Here is a 21,619-nt window from a genome sequence, read left to right as displayed (position 1 = left end):
AACACCAGATAAATTGAAACTAGAATTGAGAATAGAACAGATGAGAATACCACTGAAATATGATATTTAATTTAAATCCAGGAAAGTACTACTAGAAGATAGGTCTTACTGCCAAAAATGTATTACCATTTACATTGTATTACATGCATTTTAATATGCTTTATTATTACACCCAGAGCACTTTACATTCAATAGCTATTACTCCATAAACCAATCGACTTATCTCCTTCTGGACTCCTATGGAGATATCAAATCTAACCTTGTCTCACACTTCAAAGTGTTTTAATAATGGCTTTATATATATATATATATATATATATATATATATATATATATATATATATATATATATATATATAATTTGAAAAATTTTACTCAACATAATATAATAATTCACAACAAAATGAAACCAAAAGTATGGTTAATGCAACAATAAATGTTAATCAAGCATTTGAAATGAAAGAAAAGTATTTTGTTTTTCTTTGTGAAGTCTTCTTCTACCCAGGTATGGTGACCTACAAAACTGGTTTCTTTTAAGGAAGTATAATATGTCATTCAGTGTAATGTACAATAAATGTGGCCTCTCACTCTTCAATCTCTACGCAACTGCAGGCATTAGGAAGCACGTGATGTAGATTTTTTTGTCTCTGATGAAAACCAGAATGTCTGCAAAATTTCCCAACTAGTTCATTCTTGTTTCTTTTTATCCAGTGCTGAATGTGATCTGTTAAACATATGGAGTGATGTTGCTTTGGATGAACATAGTGCTTTCATGCACTGTTTTATCAGTGGCATATTCTGGGTATGTTTGTGATTTCGAAGTGTATAAATGTGGAGCCTTTGCTCCAGGAGACATATACATAGGAATGCTCAGCTCCTGTTTTGCTAAAGTGGAGAATCTTTATTCACGAGGAGCTCCAGACATTTACAACTGCTCAGAGTGAGTTATCTGCTAAAGTCATTTCTATAGTGTGTTTTCAATTTAACAGTCTCTTTACTATATGTTTCAGTATTTTTGTATAATACTACAAAATGACGTGGAAAGATGTTCTTGAACAAGCCTAATAATGGCATAGACATGCAAGAATATTAGAAATGTCTGTTGAACAGTAAACTATTTTCACTGGTAAAGGCTATGTTATGATTATCTAATTGCTTTATTTCTTATTTCTTCCAGATTTAATCTTGTGTCATTTGTCAGGATGCTTTCCTTCATCCACACCATTGAAACCATTAATAATTCCAGCTTCCTGCCTGGGGTACGCATTGGTTACTACATCTGTGACACTTGCTGCGATGCTTCGAAAGCAATACAGAGCACAAAGCACCTACTGGAATTAAACTTCACTGAAACTGACGAGTGTGAGCTCAATCAAAACCACAAGATTAAGGCGATCGTCGGAGCACGGTACTCTGAAGTGTCGATCAGCGTGGCTCGCTTTCTGAGCCTCTACATGGTGCCGCAGGTGATATAGATGTTAAATTATATACAGTAGACAGTGTTTTATTGCTTTTCTAACAAAACCAATTTAATTACAGTAATTACCATATTTCATTCATTAAAGAATTTTATTTCTTATTCGCTTTTTGTTAAAATGTGAACAAAAATATATTATATTTTACAAAAAAAATTATATATTTTTTTGTTATTACTAAGATTCTATGTTTTCTATTTAACAGCTATTAACATTCCCTCAACACTCTCTTTTTTCTTTCATTATGATAAATTAATTATTTCATTAAAAAATATTTTTTTTCTGATAAAACACAAAGCTGTAATTTTTTAAGACAAAAATTTGCTTTTTTTCTTCAATTGAGCATTTTAAAAGTTTTATTTGAATAATTAAAATAACAAACAAATATATATTTAAATAATGGGTAATAATCCCTTTATTAGTCAGTCAATTTATGGCAAATGTTAGACTATTGTTTATTTATTTGTTTGTTTGTTTGTTATTTTTTTTTGCTTTTTTAATTCAAGTTTAAAACATTTAAAAAATATATTATCATTTTATTACAGAAATAATGTGTTTTGTTGTTGATGTTGCTTGCCTTTGCTTTATGAAGTTATTGCAACTGATAACTTGGAATTATTGCATGCAAATACAGATTTTGCATTGCTTCAACCAATATATCTTATGAGAAACACTTATATGGCGAGTTCACCGCAAATTAAAAGAAATGAATTGCAGTATCCATAGACTGACATTAGATCTATATCCAAATGCATGGCTCTCCAAAATAGTTATCAATTTTAGCATTAGCATTTAGATTTATTCATTGGATTGGATTTGTATTCAGTCAGAATAGAGGCTAAGCATTGAAATATGCAGTTAAAGAGTAAAAGTCCTGCTTGAATATGCAAGACTGACTCTCTGAGTTTAAGTGAACTCACTATCATCATCAGTACCCTTGTGTCCAGCGTAAAGCAGTTAATATTTTCACTCAAGTGTCAAACACCGGCCCTGTTACAATCCTAGAAATAAGTATTGAGCACAGAGCCCTTTTCTAACTAGCACTCAAACTTAACCACTGCTCAAACTAACTACCTTTTTTATGTGTGTGTTAAACAGATAAGTGCAAGCTCGTCTGCAGAAGCATTGAGTGACCGTCTGCGCTACCCTTCCTTCCTCCGCACCATACCCAGCGATATCTACCAGACCAAAGCCTGGGCCAAACTCATGTCTCACTTTCATTGGGAGTGGGTTGGTGTCATTCATGGGGATGATGATTATGGCAAAAACGCTTTACAAGGGTTTCTGGAAAATGCAGAAAATGAGAACATTTGCACTGCCTTCATAGAGCCGTTGCCTCACTACCTAGATTTTAAGGACATTGATATCATGATCCAAAAAGTGATCCAAACCATCCAAAACTCCACAGCAAAAGTTGTGCTAATCATCTTAAGAGAAGAACTTGTGCACAAACTTTTCACCGAGGTGATCAAACAGAATATATCACGCACTTGGATAGCCAGTGATGCTTGGTCAGCATCATATAATATCAGTTCCATGAAGGGCATCAATAACATTGGAGATGTGTTCGGTTTCAGCTTTATCACAGGCCCTAGCCCTGGATTTAATGAATATTTGCAAAATCTTGCCATCACCCCAGGTACCGAGAATAGGTTCATAAAAGAATACCAAAAAATGGGGAATGAAAAAGACTACTTAACAAACGTAGTGGATCTCAACCAGGCTTATCCTGACCGACTGGCTGTGCTATCAATCGCGCATTCCTTAAAGACGATGTTGAGATGTAACCAAACTGACTGTTCAGGAAACAAAGATTTCCCCCCCTATGAGGTAAACACTACATGTTCTAAATGACAAATATATGATTGGAATGTCATCTGATTTTGTACAAAGGAAGTGCTTTACTTAGAATCTTTTTTTTTTCAGCTTCTCAATGAACTGAAACAGGTCAATTTTACTCTGGATAATCAGAGTTTCTACTTCAATACATCTGGAAATTTTGTCAATGGCTACCATTTGATGCACTGGTCACAAAATATGTCTAATGGAAAAAGGAAGTTTGTTGTTGTTGGAGGATACCAACTGGAGCAAGAACATGTTAATATCGATAAAGATTTTCAATGGTATAATTCGAATATGGTGAGTGGTGTACAGTAATCCATATTTGGAGATACAAGAACCTGAATTTAAAAATAAAAATCCTTATTATAATGAATTATTTATTTCAGATACCAATATCCATATGCTCTGAAGTCTGCCCTCCTGGCAAAGCAAAAAAACTTTCAAAACCATCCTGCTGTCATGAGTGCATACCGTGTTTGGAGGGCACGTACTCTAATAACACAAGTGAGTATTACACTGTGGCAGATAAATTCATTAATATGTATACTTACACAAAGGTTGCTACTGGACGTTACTACAAATTGTACATATTACACCTGCATTGCACCAAAAAAAAGCAAAGACCAAAGAGAGCAATTTTCCAAAAGTGTACCAAAATAATTTACTGTAAGTTAATACATTCTTACATTTATTTTTAGATCTTCCGAACTGTCTCCCGTGCCAAAATGGGACATGGTCAAAAAAAGGATGGACATACTGTGAACCAAAGAAAGAAGTCTATTGGAAGTGGAATGGGCCACAAGCGATAATTTTCCTAGTGTTTGACCTTGCCGGATTTCTCCTCTTGTTTATGAACCTGATTATCTACTTGGTGTTTCGTGACAGTCAAGTCATCAAACAAGCTGGAGGCTACATTTACCTTCTCATTATGGTAGGGTTAGCGCTTAGCTATACCAGTGTCATAGTGTATATCGGTAAACCCAATGTTCATCAGTGTAGGGCACGGCAGATCCTATATGGCCTAGGCTTCTCACTAACCATCTCATGTATCCTGGTAAAAGCCTTACGCACGTTTATAGCGTTTCTTCCTCCACACCGCCAACACAATTTCAAAAAATTCTACAAGCCTCCTGTCATTATTGGCTTTGGCGCCTTCGTTCAAGTCCTCATTTGCATGTTTTGGCTCATTTTTGATTCCCCATCTGTGGAGACCCTGACGACTGCTGACAGCATGGATATCATAGTGCAGTGTAAAGAAGGTTCTGGTATGGGATTTGGTTTCATGCTTTGCTACACAGCCTTGCTTGCAATTATCTGCTTTATTCTGGCTTTTAAAGGAAGAAAGGTTCCTCAGCGCTTTAACGAGACTGGACATATTATCCTCAGCATGTTGATATTTCTGTTTGTATGGGTGTGTTTCGCTCCGATATACATCGCCAAGATCACAGAGCGCAACTCAATTCAGGCTGCAGCTATCTTGGTCTCTTCATATGGAATTATCTTCTGTCACTTTGTCCCCAAGTGGTACATGGCCCTTTGCAAGAAGAAGGATGAGGTCACTAGAGAGGCCTATATTGCACAGGCATGCAATTACAGATCATCAATTGGCTCCATTCTTACTACTTCTTCAGGGGTCGGGTCAATTAGTTCAGAAACTGGACTCCACCTCTCAGTTTCACAGAACTTAGAAAATACTGGGATTAGCACAATTAGCTTAGAATGTTCTTTGAATGCAAATAAACCCTGTAACTATCAGCCGATCATACGGAAAAGGTTACGCAGAAGGTCTATTTAAAGGATTTGAAATCTTCCCACCTAGAAGTATTATTATTCCAAGCATCTAATGTTTACATATTGCTTTCATGGTTTAACATGGACAACGTTATGCACTAATTGGTTTTTTTTAATTGTTCCCCTTTGAAGGAAATAAGATGTTCATTGTGTTGTGTTATTTATTGACATTACTATACCTTTTTTATATGGTATGTATTTTGCCTCTATGTGTATTGCACTATATGTTATGAAGACTTTTCCTTTAAAACATGATGTGATATTTAATAAAAATGTAATGTAATGTCATGTCAGAGTCAGATCTATCTATCTATCTATCTATCTATCTATCTATCTATCTATCTATCTATCTATCTATCTATCTATCTATCTATCTATCTATCTATCTATCTATACAAATACATACAAATTCTGTTTGAGATGTTTAATTGATGACTGCTGCATTAATAGGTAAGTATATACAACTTTTTTCTGCTGCTTTTGTCCTGCTGACACAAGTTTTAATGTGGTTTGATGCTTTTCTGTTTAGCACAGCTGTAAAGAGTGGTTAATGGGGTCACCTTTGTGTCATCCTGAACCAGTCTGCCTGCAAAACCGCTACTCACTAGATGCTTTTTTATTGTTGCTTTTAATCTCTAGTATTAACTATAGAGACACAGTGTACAGTCTATCTTTAGCTTTAGCTATAAACAGAGAGAAGAGACTATTGGTCAGATAGCTGCGGTCCCTCGCTAGCTTCCTGGCTGTAGTCCAAATAGATAGCTGTTGATAGAGTTTCGATGGTACACTCAACTGATTGTATCACTGTCTGGAGAACTCATTTTTCCTGCTTGATGCTCAAGTCAGCCTGTAATGCTTCCTGTTACAGTAGGATGCTCTTTTTGTTGTGAGATTATAGACACACACACACACACAACATGCACCTACAGTATATACCTTATACGTTTTGCAACTTGTGTCTAAATGTCTGATAAATTCATTCTCTACCATTATTTTCTTTCTGGGAAGAACTTCTTTGGAGAAAAAGCTATTGCATCCTTGTTGCCTCTACCTCTTACTTCTTACACCACAAGATTATATAAGCACAGTGAACGAGGAAGCAAAAGCAAAGACATTCTCTTTCTTTAATCTGATTGCTACCAGCTCGGGTTTCTTTCCAATATCACATGTTTGAATCAGTATTCAAGTTGGGTAAGTCAAGTGACACAAGCCATGTAAGCATTGTGTCAGTGTGGTAATTTTGCTAAGACGTTTAACTGGCGTGGGAGAAAGAAACAAGTAAATATATCTAATGTTTCATGCTATGTAACAGAACAGTGCTGGTTGGGCTATAAAAAGCCACCTGAAAAAAGCCCTGATTATCTTAATGAGCTTAACGACTTGTACATGTGTGAGTTTCATTTGCTTGAACATGACATGTGCGTATGCTGAGGACTACGGTCAAATCCTCACTAATCCCTTCAGCTGCTTGTCCTTCTCAAGGTGCACAAGACGTCTGCCTTTTTGAAGCTGTTTGGCTATGTTCTGTCTGCCCACTACAAAAAAAGAAAAAAACAATTCAAGGAATATTTAAAAATCAGTTTAAAAATAGAATGTATTTTTCGTTTTATTTCAACAGACACATACAGGCTGTCAAACGCAAATGCGTGCTCAATGGTTAACCATCTGACAATGACAAGTGCAGCTGATGGGTAAGGCTCTAAACCTTCCTTATTTCTGATGGAGCATTTTACCTCTTTATATGCCTGGATTTACAAATTTGACTTCTAAAAACTTAAAAAAGAGAAAGCTTTAAGATGGGTTGTTCCCCATCAAGGGGAAATAAATTCAGTGGAGTGCAGGGACCGTTCAGTAAAGGGAAAACTTTGCTGCCAGGGACCAACAGAACCTCAGAGGATGGACAATCTGATGATGGAGGAAATGTAAGCTCTGGCGGTGGTGAAACAGATGGAGAAGCTTGTGAAAGGAGGACAATAGGAGAAAAGAGAATGGGCAGCGATACAATTTCTGTTCCTTCAGTCAAGAAACACTCTGCAGGTGAACATGAGATGGCAGAGATTACCTCAGAAAGACTGGACACGCAAGAGATTTCAATACATTTATCATCCGAAAGAAAAGAGAAATGCACAAAAAAGGAAGATGAAAAGAAATATGAGAAAAGGGGTGCAAGGAAGAAAAGGGATCAGAAAAATGTAAAACCAAGCAAAAAGAAAGATAAGAGGGGAACGTTTGCAGCTGAAAAGAAGGTGGACTTTCCAGAGCAACTTGTGAAAGCCCACCAAGCAGCATATGGATATCTTAATCCCAGTATTGACAAATATGAATTGCTTTTGGGCTTATTAGATCATGCTACACAAACTCACATTTCTTTGCAACCCATGGCTGCGTTTATGGCTCTGCAGTATGAAGAGTTCAACCAAGGCCTAGAAAAAATTGTTGAAGAAGGGGAAAAGCTTTTAAAAGACCACGGGGGATATTTGGCTTGGCCATGCGATATGAAAAATCGTTCTTCTTCTGGCAAATCCAGTACCACTGAACCCCCACCCGATTTACTTCAACAGCTTCTCCAGTTTACTGTCCAGAGGATGTGTCTTGTGGGAAAATCTGTCAAAGGGATTGGGGACACAGCCCTTGAGGAGGCAGTGGATTATTTTTCATCTATATCTGAAGTCCTAGAGGAAAAACTTAATGGTAAGCGTGCAGTTGAGGCTAGGCTAATGCAGCTGCTATCTAGAATTGAAGTTGCCACCTTACGAAGAACTGGACCAGAGGATTCAACATTGTTTAGTGAAGACAGTGGCATTGGTGTGGAAAGCGGGTCACTGGGTGGATCAGACAGACACCGCAGAGAAAGCAGCGAATCAACTGAATCTAGTCACACAGTTATTTACAGTCCTGTAAACTCTACCCCTGTCCACCAAGGCTCCTCCAAATGTCGGCTTAATCAAAAAATCAGCCACAGCAGCTCTGTAACCTCTATCGACTCCACTTGTACTTTTACAGGTATGGTGTTTGGAGACACAGAATCCTTGCTTGATTCTGCCTCCTTAGATGATGGTGACGGAGAAGAAGAGGACAACAGTGAGGGCAATGAGAAAGAACATTTTGGGGGTAAAGTGAGGACACGTTCAAGCTTTTCTCAACCTGAGCCTAACCATCATACACCATGCATGCCTATAAAGCGTATAGAAAACCCACAAAATGTAGAGATGACATTAAAAATGAAGGATGCCATTAGTGAACGGATTCATTTTGTTGCTTCTCAGCACTCAGGAGAAAAGATAAAAACTAGAATCTCAAAAACCAATGACCAACAGTGGATGGAAGAGGGTGAAAAAAGTCCTAAAAGACCACAGTCAGCTACTCATCAAACAACTAAAAGAAAAACAAGTTGTTCTGTTACAAAACAGCATCGTTCAAGATCAGCAGAGTCTCTTCGTAGTAAAGCAGATGACCCCACACTTCTTGAACTGGAAAGAACACAAAAAGAGTTGAGTAAAAGGCTGGAAAAAATGGGAAAGGTCAAAACTGAACAAAATGTAAAAAAAGACATTTCAAAGCCAAAAAATAAAGCACAGTTTAGTCAGCTCCATCATTTACATTTAACTTCTTCAAACTGTCATCAAAAGGCACTAAGTCAAAAGATAGTTGCAGGAACTCAGGAGAATGGAAAGGACAAAAAGAAAATCTTTAAAACTGCCAAAGGACCTATGAAGGCAACATCTCTTTCAAGTCCTCCACCATCACCCCAACAACTCTTAGCAATGTGTCCCAGAGGAAATTCTGTAAAGAAACTGATTGACACCTTCAGTCAGGGAATGGAGGAAAGTAAACAGTTTCATGAAAGTTCAAAAGGGCTTGGACCTCTTAAAGGGGTTAGGAAGTATGGAGTTCCTGTCATCCCAGGTCTGGGAAGTGAAGATTCATTTTCAACGATTAAAAATGACAACAACAACAATAAAAATGAATCGACAACCTTGGAGAATCAAGATAATATTGACTTGGACAACCTACCACCACCTCCTCTGGAGGTCCTCATGGATAATTCTTTTGAACATGTAGAAATGAGCAAAACAGATGAAAAAATGAACAGGGGAGGACAGTCTACCCTGCCAAAGACAACCAGCATGTCTCAAAAACTCCGCACATCCCTGCAAACTGTTACAGTACTACCTAGCAAGGGAAGTGTGAGAAAGAGTTCTAACAGCATATCGCCTGCACAAAATATTGCCCTGCACCCCAGTGGGGTGCCTAAGAATAGCCAAGTTGCTTCAACAACTAGTGCAGAGCTGAGGAATGAAGAGGCTGCCTCACTTTACAAACAAGCTCGGAAAATTATCCACTTGCGGTATTCATCTAATTCTCCCACAGAGAAACCTTCTGCTGACTATGGCAACATTCACCAGCTCACTCAAAGCAGTATTGAAAGAAATCAGGATGAGATCCCTGAAACAGTGCCTTTCAGTGCAACTGCTGAAAATCAATCACCTGATACTCCAGCTGTATCCAGAACCCGTATGTTACCTTCTACACCTGTTGCTAACCGGAAGTTACCCTGTCCTCCTGTTTCTAAAAAACAATCAATTTCGTCCAGTTCATCCAGTCCGATAATATTTCGAAAACTTCCTACACCACCTCCTGACAGCCAACGGACATTACCGAGTACCCCTACTACTCAATATTCCATGCCAAGCTGCATTTCTGGATTTGCCTTCCCTCTAAAGGCACCATCTCCCCCTGCCTCACCGAAAGTGCAGCGACGTTTTCGAGAGAATAATATCGAGGCTTCAAGAGTATTTAGCAATGCTCGCTCAGTTTTTTGTCCAGCCTCACCATCTATGTTTGAGTCGAAACCATTTCCAGTACCTAAACCCCCACAAGCATGGACCTCCTCTGGAAGTAGCATACTACCTCGCCCCTGGACTGAGCGTGGTAGGATCCCTATGTCTGTCCGCGGGCCACAGCCTTTCATTCGGCGTAGTCAGTCGGACCGAAGACCAAGCCTCATCCATCCACCTAGAGCTCCAGTAGTATCTATTGCACAGTCGTGTGGAAGTGAACCAGCTATCAGTACCCAAGGGTGAGTAATTTATTGTAGTTCCAGACTTGTCTGTATTTGTATCTGTACCCAAGTAGTTGCTAATTAGCCCACACCAACAGAAAATTACTTTCTTTGCGTTGGTATTACTATTAAGAAAAAACAACTCATAAAAGATCAAATTACTGTTTATTGGAACAAGGTACCGAGTTAATGATAATTCCTTACAATTAATAGCCTATCTTAGTGACCCATTTCTGGTACTCTTGACCCCATTCTGTAATCTAGATCTATGTAAATATCTATGCTTTGCTTCCCTGCTACAGGTTGGAAGATTCTCCAATCAGAGATACCTGGAACAAGCAGCCGGAGCTCAGAGAAGCAAATCGCTCTTCCTCACACCCAGACCTGTGCATTGTGGGCCAGGCCTTACAATGTGAATGACATTATAGGAAGGGCCAAATAGGATTATGGATTAGTAAATGTAAATGCGATTAAGACTCTTTTCCACCGGGATGAGGAGACATATTGCTGAGAAAACGTCTTTACTTTATATATTTGCCTTTATAAACTTAATGTATTTGTAAATAAAATATATTAATAAAACTGTACAGTTAGTGTATGAGCATTTTGATGTCTTCTAGCTGACTAAATGACTACAATACCAGCACCAGAAAACATCATACAGAGAGTAGACGTGGTTTATTACAATCACAAAGATGTGAAACGTATTTCATACTGTATGATCATGATTATTACTGTACCATAGGCCTCTGTATATCCAGGAGCCTTGAAGTACTGTATTTATTTTTTAAGCTGTAAGCTGCATTTTTCTTTGTTTGGCAAATCAACACATATCTAACAGAGATTGATTGCAAGCCAACATAATATTATATAGTATATAACTGCCAAATGCATTGCAGTTACACTACAAAATAAAATTAAACTTGTTATTTACATTTTCAGCTTACACCCTTTTGAAGAGTGACTTACGTTTTTATTTCAATTTAAACAACTGAGGGTTAAGAGCCTTGCTGACGGACCCGGCAGTGGCACTTTGAAGGACCTTACAACCTTCTGATCAATAGTCCAAAGCCTTAACCACTAGGTTATCACAACCACCAAATGTGAATTTATGTGCAGAATGCTTGTGAGAATTAATGTGATTTATAGATGTGGTAACACACACATCATGAATCTAGAACAAAATTTCACTTGCATGAAAACTTTGTCGAAGACAAATTCTGAAGAACCATTAAGAATGTGCATAACATGAAAAGCTTAATTGAAAAAACATTAAAACAAGAATAAAATAAAAAGCATTTATACACACAACTTTCTACCTACAAGACCACTCTACATGGAATTAAGCATTATTAATTATTTATACATTAAAAAATTAAGAAGTATTAAATAAATAAATAAATAAATAAATAAATAAATAATAATAATAATAATAATAATAATAATAATAATAATAATAATAATAATAATAACAATAATAATAATAATAATAATAACTACATAAATACATAAATAAAGATAATTAAATAATTTAGCTTTTGGCAACTTTTCAGACCTTAGCAAGCTAGTGTGTTAATTTCTATTTTTCTAAAGGTTAATAGAAAGTAGCATGTAAACAACCATATGTGTCTTTGGTTTTCTCTATTGTCACAGATGATGAGCTTGTCAAAGACTAATGTTAATTGTTTAGGAGAAAAAAAAATGACTAATCCATGATATACTATTTTCACTTTTTTTTCGCATTGGTAAGGCATAAACTACATGGCCAAAATATGAACCTCTGACAAGTCCACCTTTACTGTTATATTAAACTTCTCTCTTCTGAGAAAGCTTTTTATTAGATTTTAGAGTGTGGATTTGGGGATCGGTGCTCATTCATCCATAAGAGCACTAGTAAGGTCAGGAACTGATGTCTGTCAGCAATAACTGGCACGCACCAGGAGTCCGAATTCATCCCAAAGGTTTATTCATTGGTTCATAGGGGTTGAGGTCATGGCTCTGTACAAGCAACGCAAGTTCTTTCACAACAACCTTGAAAAAACTCTGCACAGAGACATGTGCTCAGAGGCATGTGCATGCTTTTATAGTTTTGACACATGTAGTTTTAAATAATGGGAAACCTTGATGCTACAGCAAAACTTATGCCCACATACGGGTGTAATGGTCGAGTGTCTGTATACCTTTGGCTGTATAGGGTATCTGAGGAGCTTTTGTTTAGCCTTTTAAAGAGGCACATAGTTGTCTGTGAATGTTCCCAATCATCAATGACACGTACCATTGAATGGAATGTAAATAACCAGTTTCTTTCACAGCTCATACAGTAGATGTGTTAAAACAATTTTGAGGGGAATTTCTAATGATTCATCACAACTAATGCACTCACTCACTCACTCACTCACTCACTCACTCACTCACTCACTCACTCACTCACTCACTCACTCACTCACTTTCTACCACTTATCCGAACTACCTCCGGTCACAGGGAGCCTGTGCCTATCTCAGGCGTCTTTGGACATCAAGGCAGGATACACCCTGGATGGAGTGCCAACCCATCGCAGGGCACACACACACTACAACTAATGCATGTTGTTTTTATTTTTTTTGTCTTGGGGATTATAATGATACTGTGGTTTAACTTGTTTGCATTCCACTTGTCTTCATGGCCACCATTTCCTATTCCCATCAACGATCACACTTCCTGCATGTTAAGATAGATAGAGAGATAGATGGATGGATGGATGGACGGACAGACTAGTAAAGATTTAGGAATAAAGTATTAAGTTACTAAGAATTAAAGTGACATACAATAATAAAAGGCATCTCAGCTGTAGGAAGTCAGCTGTCAGTTTATAGACTCTTGATGGTTGAAATAGCCTAAAAGCATGTTACAGTGTTACGAAATAGCATTTTACTGACACTAAAGTCTTTGTCTTTATTTTAATACGATTTTGCCTGAATGACAAGGTGACTAAACTCATCCTCTGAAAGCTTGGATTGTAAAGCATACTTCTTTAGTTGCATGTATTGTATGACTCTACCTGTAATAACATGTCGGGGCTTGTTTTTTTATTTAATTCATCTTCCCGTAAGACTTTATCTTGTAATGTTGAGACTATTGTTAATATATTATGATTTGATACATGTATTTATGCACTTTGTTCATACATATTAGAGCTTCATTGTCAAACATATCAGAATCGACCATATTTCTTTAAATACTTTCAAAATGTAGGCAAAATAAAGCTAATTAAATGAAACAGGCATGAACGCTTTTGTAAAGAGCAAATTGAGAGAAATGGAAAATGCTCCTGTTTGAGAAACCTCAGGTTTGTCTGCATAATATGTATGTGTTAATCTATAATTTCTTGAGTTCAGCCTTTTCTTAGGTTCGATCCTGATTAAATGGACATTACAGACATGGGCTTAAATCCCAGGGGGACGGACCCCACCCCCCCGGACAAGTTTTGAAGAAAAATCTGCTTTGTGATTGAACCTGAGAAAAACTTTGAAAACAACCATAATGATGCAGTCTCCATGCTATAATAATGATAAAAGCAAAGTTTTTCACTGTGGGGACATATCTTTATAAATACAATTAGACTGTATTATTTGTGTCCCCCTTCTATAAATGCTCATGAGAAATTTTATATTTATTATCCCCCCTACTGTTAAATGAAATTTATGCCCATGATTACAGATGTCTTAATCCTGGTCAATTCCATAATTGTTATCCATATTGATTGAAGCAGTTTGTGCTTTGAAGCAGTAGTAGAATAAACTAAAAAAAGTGTAAATAGAAAACTGTATAAAACAAACATAAAAAAATTTGCAAAACAGAAATGAGAAAATGCTGTACTGTAAATACCAAATATACAGAAAAAAAAACTAATGAAACTGGATACAGAGGGCAGAGCTTAAGCAGTAATTTTATACAAAGGAATGGATTAAGGCCTTGGGAAAAATGCAGCAAAGTTTCCAGTAAAGGAAAATAAAGATCACTTGTTGATCTCTTTTAATCCTGAAGCATGTATACTAAGACCACTGTTAATTAGAATGGCATTGTCAAGGTCAGAATTCAGCAGAACCTGACCCTTTTAACTCCAGACTCCAGCTTCTTTCTAATTTCATAATAATTCATAGTCAGTCGTGGTAGCTTAGTGGTTAAGTTGTTGGACTACTGATTGGAAAGTTGGAGTTCAAATCTCACGGCCACCAAGCTTTCACTCCTGGGCCCCTGAGCAAGGCCCTTAACCCTCAATTGCTAAGCTGTATAAATTAGATAAATGTAAGTCGCTTTGGATAAGAGTGTCTGCCAAATGCCATAAATGTGAATGTGTCAGTCAAAAAGATGAATAACTAAAGTAGGATGGTGCGAAGCAGCCTGATGTTATCACTCTGCAGTTGAATTTCCAATGAAATCATACCCAAAGCATTTGACTTTATATCACAACAATCTACTAAGACTAACAACCCTACCCAGTAGATAGCTCTCCCTCATCATACAACAGCTACCAACCCAGGATTTCCAATGAAATCATACCCAAAGCATTTGACTTTATATCACAACAATCTACTAAGACTAACAACCCTACCCAGTAGATAGCTCTCCCTCATCATACCACAGCTACCAACCCAGGAGGGTCAAAGATAACCCACGCTTCCTTCAAAAAACATGTGAAACCAGCCACCCACATTTTTTCTAACTGCTGCTCATGCTGTATCTCAGGGCAGCGTAAACAGACTAGCGTTTTCTGCCCTCCTCCACATACATGAGCCCACAGATGCCAGAAATTAAGTAGTGTTCCTGTAATTGACATAGAGTGAGATAGCGTGATATCCTGTTTACCCTGAAAGCGTGATCATTCATGCTCTTTTTTGACATCTACACACATTTAGCTGAGGCATTTTCAGGATTTAAACAAGGCATAAAACCCTTTTTCATCACCCCAGTCAGGAGACTTTTCAGCCATTTATAGTGACAACAAATGCTAAAAAACTTGTTGCTTATGTAACAAGACAGTTGTTCCTTACCAGCATAAACTCTTTCCTGTCTTGAAGCAGAAACTGAATACTGTTAACTGTTAGTGAGATCCTTATCAAAGGACTCAATGTTGGTCCTACCCTGTAGACTTAAAGCTATAGATTTCCTTAAGAAATACTTTAATAAATGTCATCTCAGAGAAAACTTTAAAAACACAATTTTTATATTTTTTTATGTGGTGTGACCATACAAAAAAATAAAAAATAAAAAATACAGAAATTGAACGGTGCTCATGAATAAATGTTCAACAGATCCAACAAATTAGCCACGTATAAAAGAAGGTATGAAATGGCTCATTTTTGTATACATTTCATCAATGAACTTGTTTTGTGTCCTGTGACTGTTGCAGTTGTGTTTGAGTAGCTTATCTTGTTTTCTGCGCTACATTCCATCCCCCTCTCCATTCTTCCAGCGATTACATCAGATTTTGCAAGAAAGGGTCAAGAAAAAGTTCCGGATTAGTGACACAAAATTCCGCCCACAAAGTGTTTTCTCTGGTAGTTCAAATTTAGTATGAATAATTCTGGAGATTTCACTCTATCGATTACTATAACTCACTCACTCTCACTCACTCATTCTCTACCGCTTTATCCGAGATTACTATAACGACTATAATAATTACAATACAATCTGTTCTGTGATTTATATCCACACATTATCTTCATATTATATACTAACTTCTCAATGTGGTCAAGTAATACATCCTCAAACACACTAAGATCAAATAAGATAAGTGAGAAAGTCACATCTATTACACCCATTTTATACTCTGCAACATAATTCTAATTAATTGTTTTTTTTGTTTTTTTTTTTTACAATTTTTTAATAAATTTTCTTTTTTTACAAATTTAAAGGTGCATTTATTTATTTGTTTGTTTGTTTGTTTCTTTGTGACACAGAGAATCGCACCAGGACAACACTTGGTAGAAAACTGATATTTTTTGCCAGGGATTTTTGGCTAAATTGCTCAAGCTCTGTCACCGAAAGTGGAGAAAAAGTTAATAATTTAACCTTTGCCACAGATTTGCAGCAGGATTTAAGTGTGATCTTCTGATGGAGCCATTTGTTTAGAATACGTTTTGGTCTTGAACCACTTCAGTGCATCCTTGGCTGTAGACATTGGATTGTTGTCCTGTTAAAAGTTGTCCTGTTGTCCTTCACCCAAATGTCAGCTGTTATTTTAACAAGTTAAGTTTTCTCCCAAGAAATAATACAGCAAAGTATTTCATAGACCGTGGATCATAAGATTTTACACAAATTTGTTTTTGTGTAAAGTTTGAGTCTGTCTTGAGTGCACTAGCATATATTAAGACATTTGGAAATTTGTGAATATCTATTAGATACTATTTTGCAATGAAGTTATCAATTAAGTTATTAATTAAGTATAAGGCACATATTCTGAATCTTAATGCCTGGTATCACTTATGTTAAGGCAGCTGTAAACAGATTTTCCTTTCTTTTTCTCTATTGCACTTTCTCAGGTTATATATAAAAAGCAAACTTTCCTGGATTGGAAAACCTAGTGACAGCTGTACCTTCGACTACATTACTAGGCACTAGACACTCCTTCCTTAAAGGTTAAACATCTTACAGAAAACAATAAAAATGATAAATGATTAGAATAAATAGAAATCTGTGAATTTCCAATGAAGGCAGAAGTAAGGAATGAAGGGGGGGGGGGGTGGTATCCTAGTGGTTAAGGTGTTGGAGACTGATCAGAAGGTTGTAAGTTTGAAATCCACCAAGCTGCCACTGCTGGGCCCCTTAGCAAGGCCCGTAACCACCATTTGCTCAGTATAAAATAAGATAAAAATGTATGTTGCTCTGGATAAGGGCCTCTGCCAAATGCCGTAAAAATAAGTATTTGAGCTACACCTTCTGAATAATCAGAAAAAGGAAATCAAAACACTTTCCTTGACCCTTTACATGGCTATACAGATGAAGGCTGTAGCTGCAAGAGAAAGAACCCTTGTGTGTTTCCAAGATGTCTAATTATATAGAAAGATTTTCTATATCTGTGAGAGTGAACAGACATCCTGTTGCTGTGTGGTCGACAAAGGGCAGTGGGAAAAAGGTTTAATAAACAATATTGCAGGCAAATATTTGTGTTGGCATTAAAAATGGTGTGTTTGTGATAAGGCAAAGGATTGCTTTTGTGTGTTCTGTGCAATAGACATTAGTTCACCTGTAAAGTAAATCACTGTCCACTAAGAGGAGCCATTTGCTTTATGTTTAGTTAGAACCTTATTCATACATTTCTCTTTTAATGCTGATAAAGCCTCACCATGCCATGGAGTCAGATTTCACCCGGATCTTCAGATAAAACACGTTTTTTCACCCATTTTCATAATCATTAATAAACTTGAACATTCACTTTATTAAAATGATCAGTACATCACAAACAGTTGCAAGTCTGTGTTGCATCTTTTGTCCCAGTGTAATTTTTTGTTCTTATTTCTACTTCATTTTCTTTAAATGTAAGCATCGTAAAATGACTTTTCATCATAACTACATTTTCTGTATATACTCAATGGAAGAAAATAGTTCACTCCAGAGGAAAGAAAACCGTTCTCTATAATGTCTAAACTTCTACTGAATGTTGCAAGTACATTTTTTTACAATTAAAGTCAAGTAAACATTAGAAATCATACCTTAAGATTTGACTTAAAATATCAAGCTTATGGCAGAAAATCTGTTTCGGAATAAAACAAAAAGTGAGTGTGAATAGTGAAGTTGATTTTAAAATTAGTTAGTTACAATTATTTTTCATGTCACACATGTTTAATATAATATAAGTTAAATCATTTCCTGAAAAGAACAAACATGCAACACAAATACAATAGAAAAAACTGGGAAATAACACAGAAATACAGGAAACCATTTGGGGTGAACAAGGCCAAGATAATTACCACAAGCCTAAAAATCTCCCCAAACAAAGCTATCTAACTGCTAGACTAACCACAAACCAAGGAAAAGAAAAAAAAGAAAACGGCACAAACCCCATTCCAGTAGGACTAAGAACAAGACAAAAGACAAACATTAAGCATGTAAATAATAAGCCAACATTCAGTAATATCATCAGTAATATCAATCCTATACAACAGCTCACACACACTACACAAATTTAGCATACACAGTCACAAAAAAGACCCAACAATGTTAAGAAACAGACTATCATCAGCCTTTCTTTACCAAGAAGTCCAAGAAGAGCCTAGCCATGATGCTGGCTCCCCCTAGTGAGAGAAAGGACAGATTCAAAAAAAAAAAAAAAAAAAAAGGGAAGAGGGACAAGAAGCGATAGATATAGGTGTATTATATAAATAAATACAGACATGAATATTGTTTTCTACAAAAATAAATAAATAAATAAATAAATAAATAAATAAATAAATAAATAAATAAATAAATAAATAAAGTTTATTCCCACTTCTGGCTTAAAGCTGAATACCAAAACAGATATGAATACTTCAAGCTTTAAACAGATGCATATATTGTATTTGTTAGTGCTCCATACAGCAGACACATGACGCATAAAGGAACATCCACAATTTTTTCCTTCATTCCTTCATGTCTTCCTTCGTTGATTTGTTTAATCTATTTAGATTTAGTGAACCAGAGTAGGGATTCAACAATAATTTTTTAATGCTTTTTTTTTTAAATTTCTGTGGGACAAGGAGAGATCTAGTGAATAATAAATAATAAGATACGCTCAGTCAAATAAGATTGTGTGCACCATTGCAAATGCATTTGTAACTTAAATTTAAAATTGCATTGCATACAGGGAGCGCCTATGACTTATTGATGAAGTGGTTCAAACATTGCACAGTCTGTATAAAATGCGTGGTTTGAATACAGGATAGTTATAGTTTGCAGTGAGCAGTTTGCCATCAGTAGAATGGGAACACAGTGGGAACATTTCTCAGCAAAGCAGTAACACGGACATGTTGTTGTGCTAATACTAACTAAGACTAAGCATAAGAATGGTATTTTATTTGTTAAGCACTTTTAAATCATTCAAATATGCAGTGGAATGAATGTATCAGGCACATTAGATCGTTTAACTGTGCACATTTACTAACCACTTTACTGGACCCACTGAATGGACCACCAAGCTGGTCTAATGTATAGATATGCATATAGACACCATCTCTTATCCTTGCCAATGTAAGCTACAGTATGGTTGATACTGTAGTATTGGACTCAATGTGCGTTCTTAACCCAGCCGTGGCTGAAGGATCTGTGGTAAAAGTAGCAGAATTCTTTACTCAAGTAAAAGTTAATTTAATGGTCATTAAAATTTAAAGTCTGTGAAAAAACTAAATAACTAACATCAGGTTCAGTCCTACTCTCTTGAATCTTTCCTAGCATGAAATACACTGACAATATAGAGGCTGAAAGTTAATAGCTAGCCAACATTTGAAAGATTATGAATTGGCTATGGCTAACTGGTAACAGTGTCACTCCTTATGTTAGCTAGCATGATAAGAATTCTAAAAATTAAAAAAAAATATAGATGAATATTATTAGCTAGTAAATATTATTAACTAGATGAATTAGCTATGGCTTACTAACATCAGATTAATGATCCTAAAAATCTGCATCATTAGCTAGCATAATAATAACAACTGGTGAAAATAAAATAGCTGAATAGCTACTGTAGTTAGCTAGCTATCCCAACACAAACTGTTGTGATACTGTACATATAAAGGGTACATAGCAACAGATAGAGAGATATTAAGTCTCATTACTACAAATCTGATAAAGTTTAGATTTTTAATTATGTCTTATGTAATGAAAAGTAGTAGTGCTTCAAAAGTCAGTAAGTGGATTTTTTTTCTTCTAAACCATTTGATGAAATAATAATTCAGTAACACAGTACAGTGACAGCTGTAATAGTAGTTAGTTACTTTACACTTCATGCAGTAGCTTATTAGTTGTTTAAAATCCTTAGCAAGAGTTCAGTGTCATGATCCACTCATACATAGCCACACACACACACACACACACACACACACACACACACACACACACACACACACACACACACACACACACACACACACACACACACCCAAATACTCCAGGAGTGATTGCATCATTATCTGTTTCCATTAATGGATGTGGTAGAGAGGAGCTAAGAAATTGTTCATTGCAATAGAGGCTGTTGAAACTATACAGTTTATGTTGCATATCAGCGGAAGCTATACTTTTTGACTTTTGGGGAGTCAAGTGGAACAGCACCGCTAATGGTCATATAATAAATACACAGAATGGATTGAAGAACATTTACATTTCCACAACACTTATATAGAATGATTACAGAAGAGCTTTAAAGTATATTTTTTATGAATACATAAACTGTAAACCTGGTTCACTAGCTCACTAGAACAGCAGTGTAAAAACTCTGTAGGGAAGGTAATATAGCAAGAAAAGCACACAGACAGCTGTTCAGACATCTACGTAAAGTTCATTCCTCCATCTATGTACCAGAACAGAGAAGAACTTATGCTGGTGCTGATTTCTTTCTAGTGCAAACTGTACATTCATACAGCCTATCAGCGACAATCATGTCAGGTGATTACACATAGTGACACACCCTCTAGATCTCTTCCCATTTGGGCTGTTATTCTTCTGCCTACTGTGACACATCCGTAGCATTTCATCAGCAGTGAATGAGAAGATGCATGAGAAATACAGTCATGAGGGTAATGAATGTGAATGAGGTGTATTACTTATGCTATCATCCTTTAACTTTCTCCCTGGAGGTAGAAATTACACAAGAGGACAAATGACAAAGGATTTGGTTGGCATTAAATGGTTCTTTTCTGTTTGGTATTCCGAGGAATCAGAATATGTACCCAGTAATGTATTATAGGCTTTAAACAAATCATGAATGGAGAAATCACAAAGGCAGGAATTATGATTGTAACCATCTTCAACATACTATTCTTATTTTCCCATCCTTATATAATTGCAATACTGAACCCTAATAGATTCAATGACAAGCTAGTGATGAATAATAAGGCTGTTATATATTTTTCCTCCTATCTTATTTCACCACAAGCCACGATGATACATATAATAAAATGGCCAATAGGTACGACTCTGGTATTGTAGCAACCAAAAATTTTGCTTATGCAATAGGACAAGCCTTAAGTATGTATTTTGGTATAGGTTCCTAGACTAGACTACATATTTAATGAACAGAAAGACTGCAACAGCCTGCACATTGTTCAAAACTGACTCTCATTAGCATCAGGCTGAAATGTGAGTGAGTGGGTTTTATATTCATGTAGTGCTCAAGCCTTTCAGAGTCCAGACAATCGTGACAATACCAGCACATCCTCTGCATACGAAAATATAATGTGATACCAGCAAATGGCCTTGTGGAAATACATATCAGCTACA

At 36.3% G+C, this 21,619-nt stretch overlaps 2 protein-coding genes across 2 annotated transcripts; both read left to right on the top strand.

The window, feature by feature from the left end:
- The first annotated feature begins 734 nt into the window (after window positions 1-734).
- On the top strand, window positions 735-5,162 carry LOC113660704 (G-protein coupled receptor family C group 6 member A-like). The gene is made up of 6 exons (XM_027174453.2): window positions 735-940; window positions 1,178-1,466; window positions 2,574-3,305; window positions 3,402-3,623; window positions 3,704-3,821; window positions 4,016-5,162. Exons 1-6 carry the CDS (start codon window positions 744-746, stop codon window positions 5,110-5,112), a joined length of 2,655 nt encoding a protein of 884 aa, XP_027030254.2. The 5' UTR covers window positions 735-743; the 3' UTR covers window positions 5,113-5,162.
- Window positions 5,163-6,904: 1,742 nt separating this feature from the next.
- On the top strand, window positions 6,905-10,590 carry pcare1 (photoreceptor cilium actin regulator 1). Its single transcript, XM_027176717.2, has 2 exons — window positions 6,905-10,188; window positions 10,473-10,590. The coding sequence occupies exons 1-2, from the start codon at window positions 6,905-6,907 to the stop codon at window positions 10,588-10,590; spliced, it is 3,402 nt and encodes a 1,133-aa protein (XP_027032518.2).
- The last annotated feature ends 11,029 nt before the right edge of the window (window positions 10,591-21,619 follow it).

Source organism: Tachysurus fulvidraco, chromosome 12 (genome assembly GCF_022655615.1).
Source record: "Tachysurus fulvidraco isolate hzauxx_2018 chromosome 12, HZAU_PFXX_2.0, whole genome shotgun sequence".
NCBI lineage: Eukaryota > Metazoa > Chordata > Actinopteri > Siluriformes > Bagridae > Tachysurus > Tachysurus fulvidraco.
The sequence above is the reverse complement of the archived record's forward strand: the minus strand, read 5'-3'. Positions and strand labels throughout refer to the sequence as shown.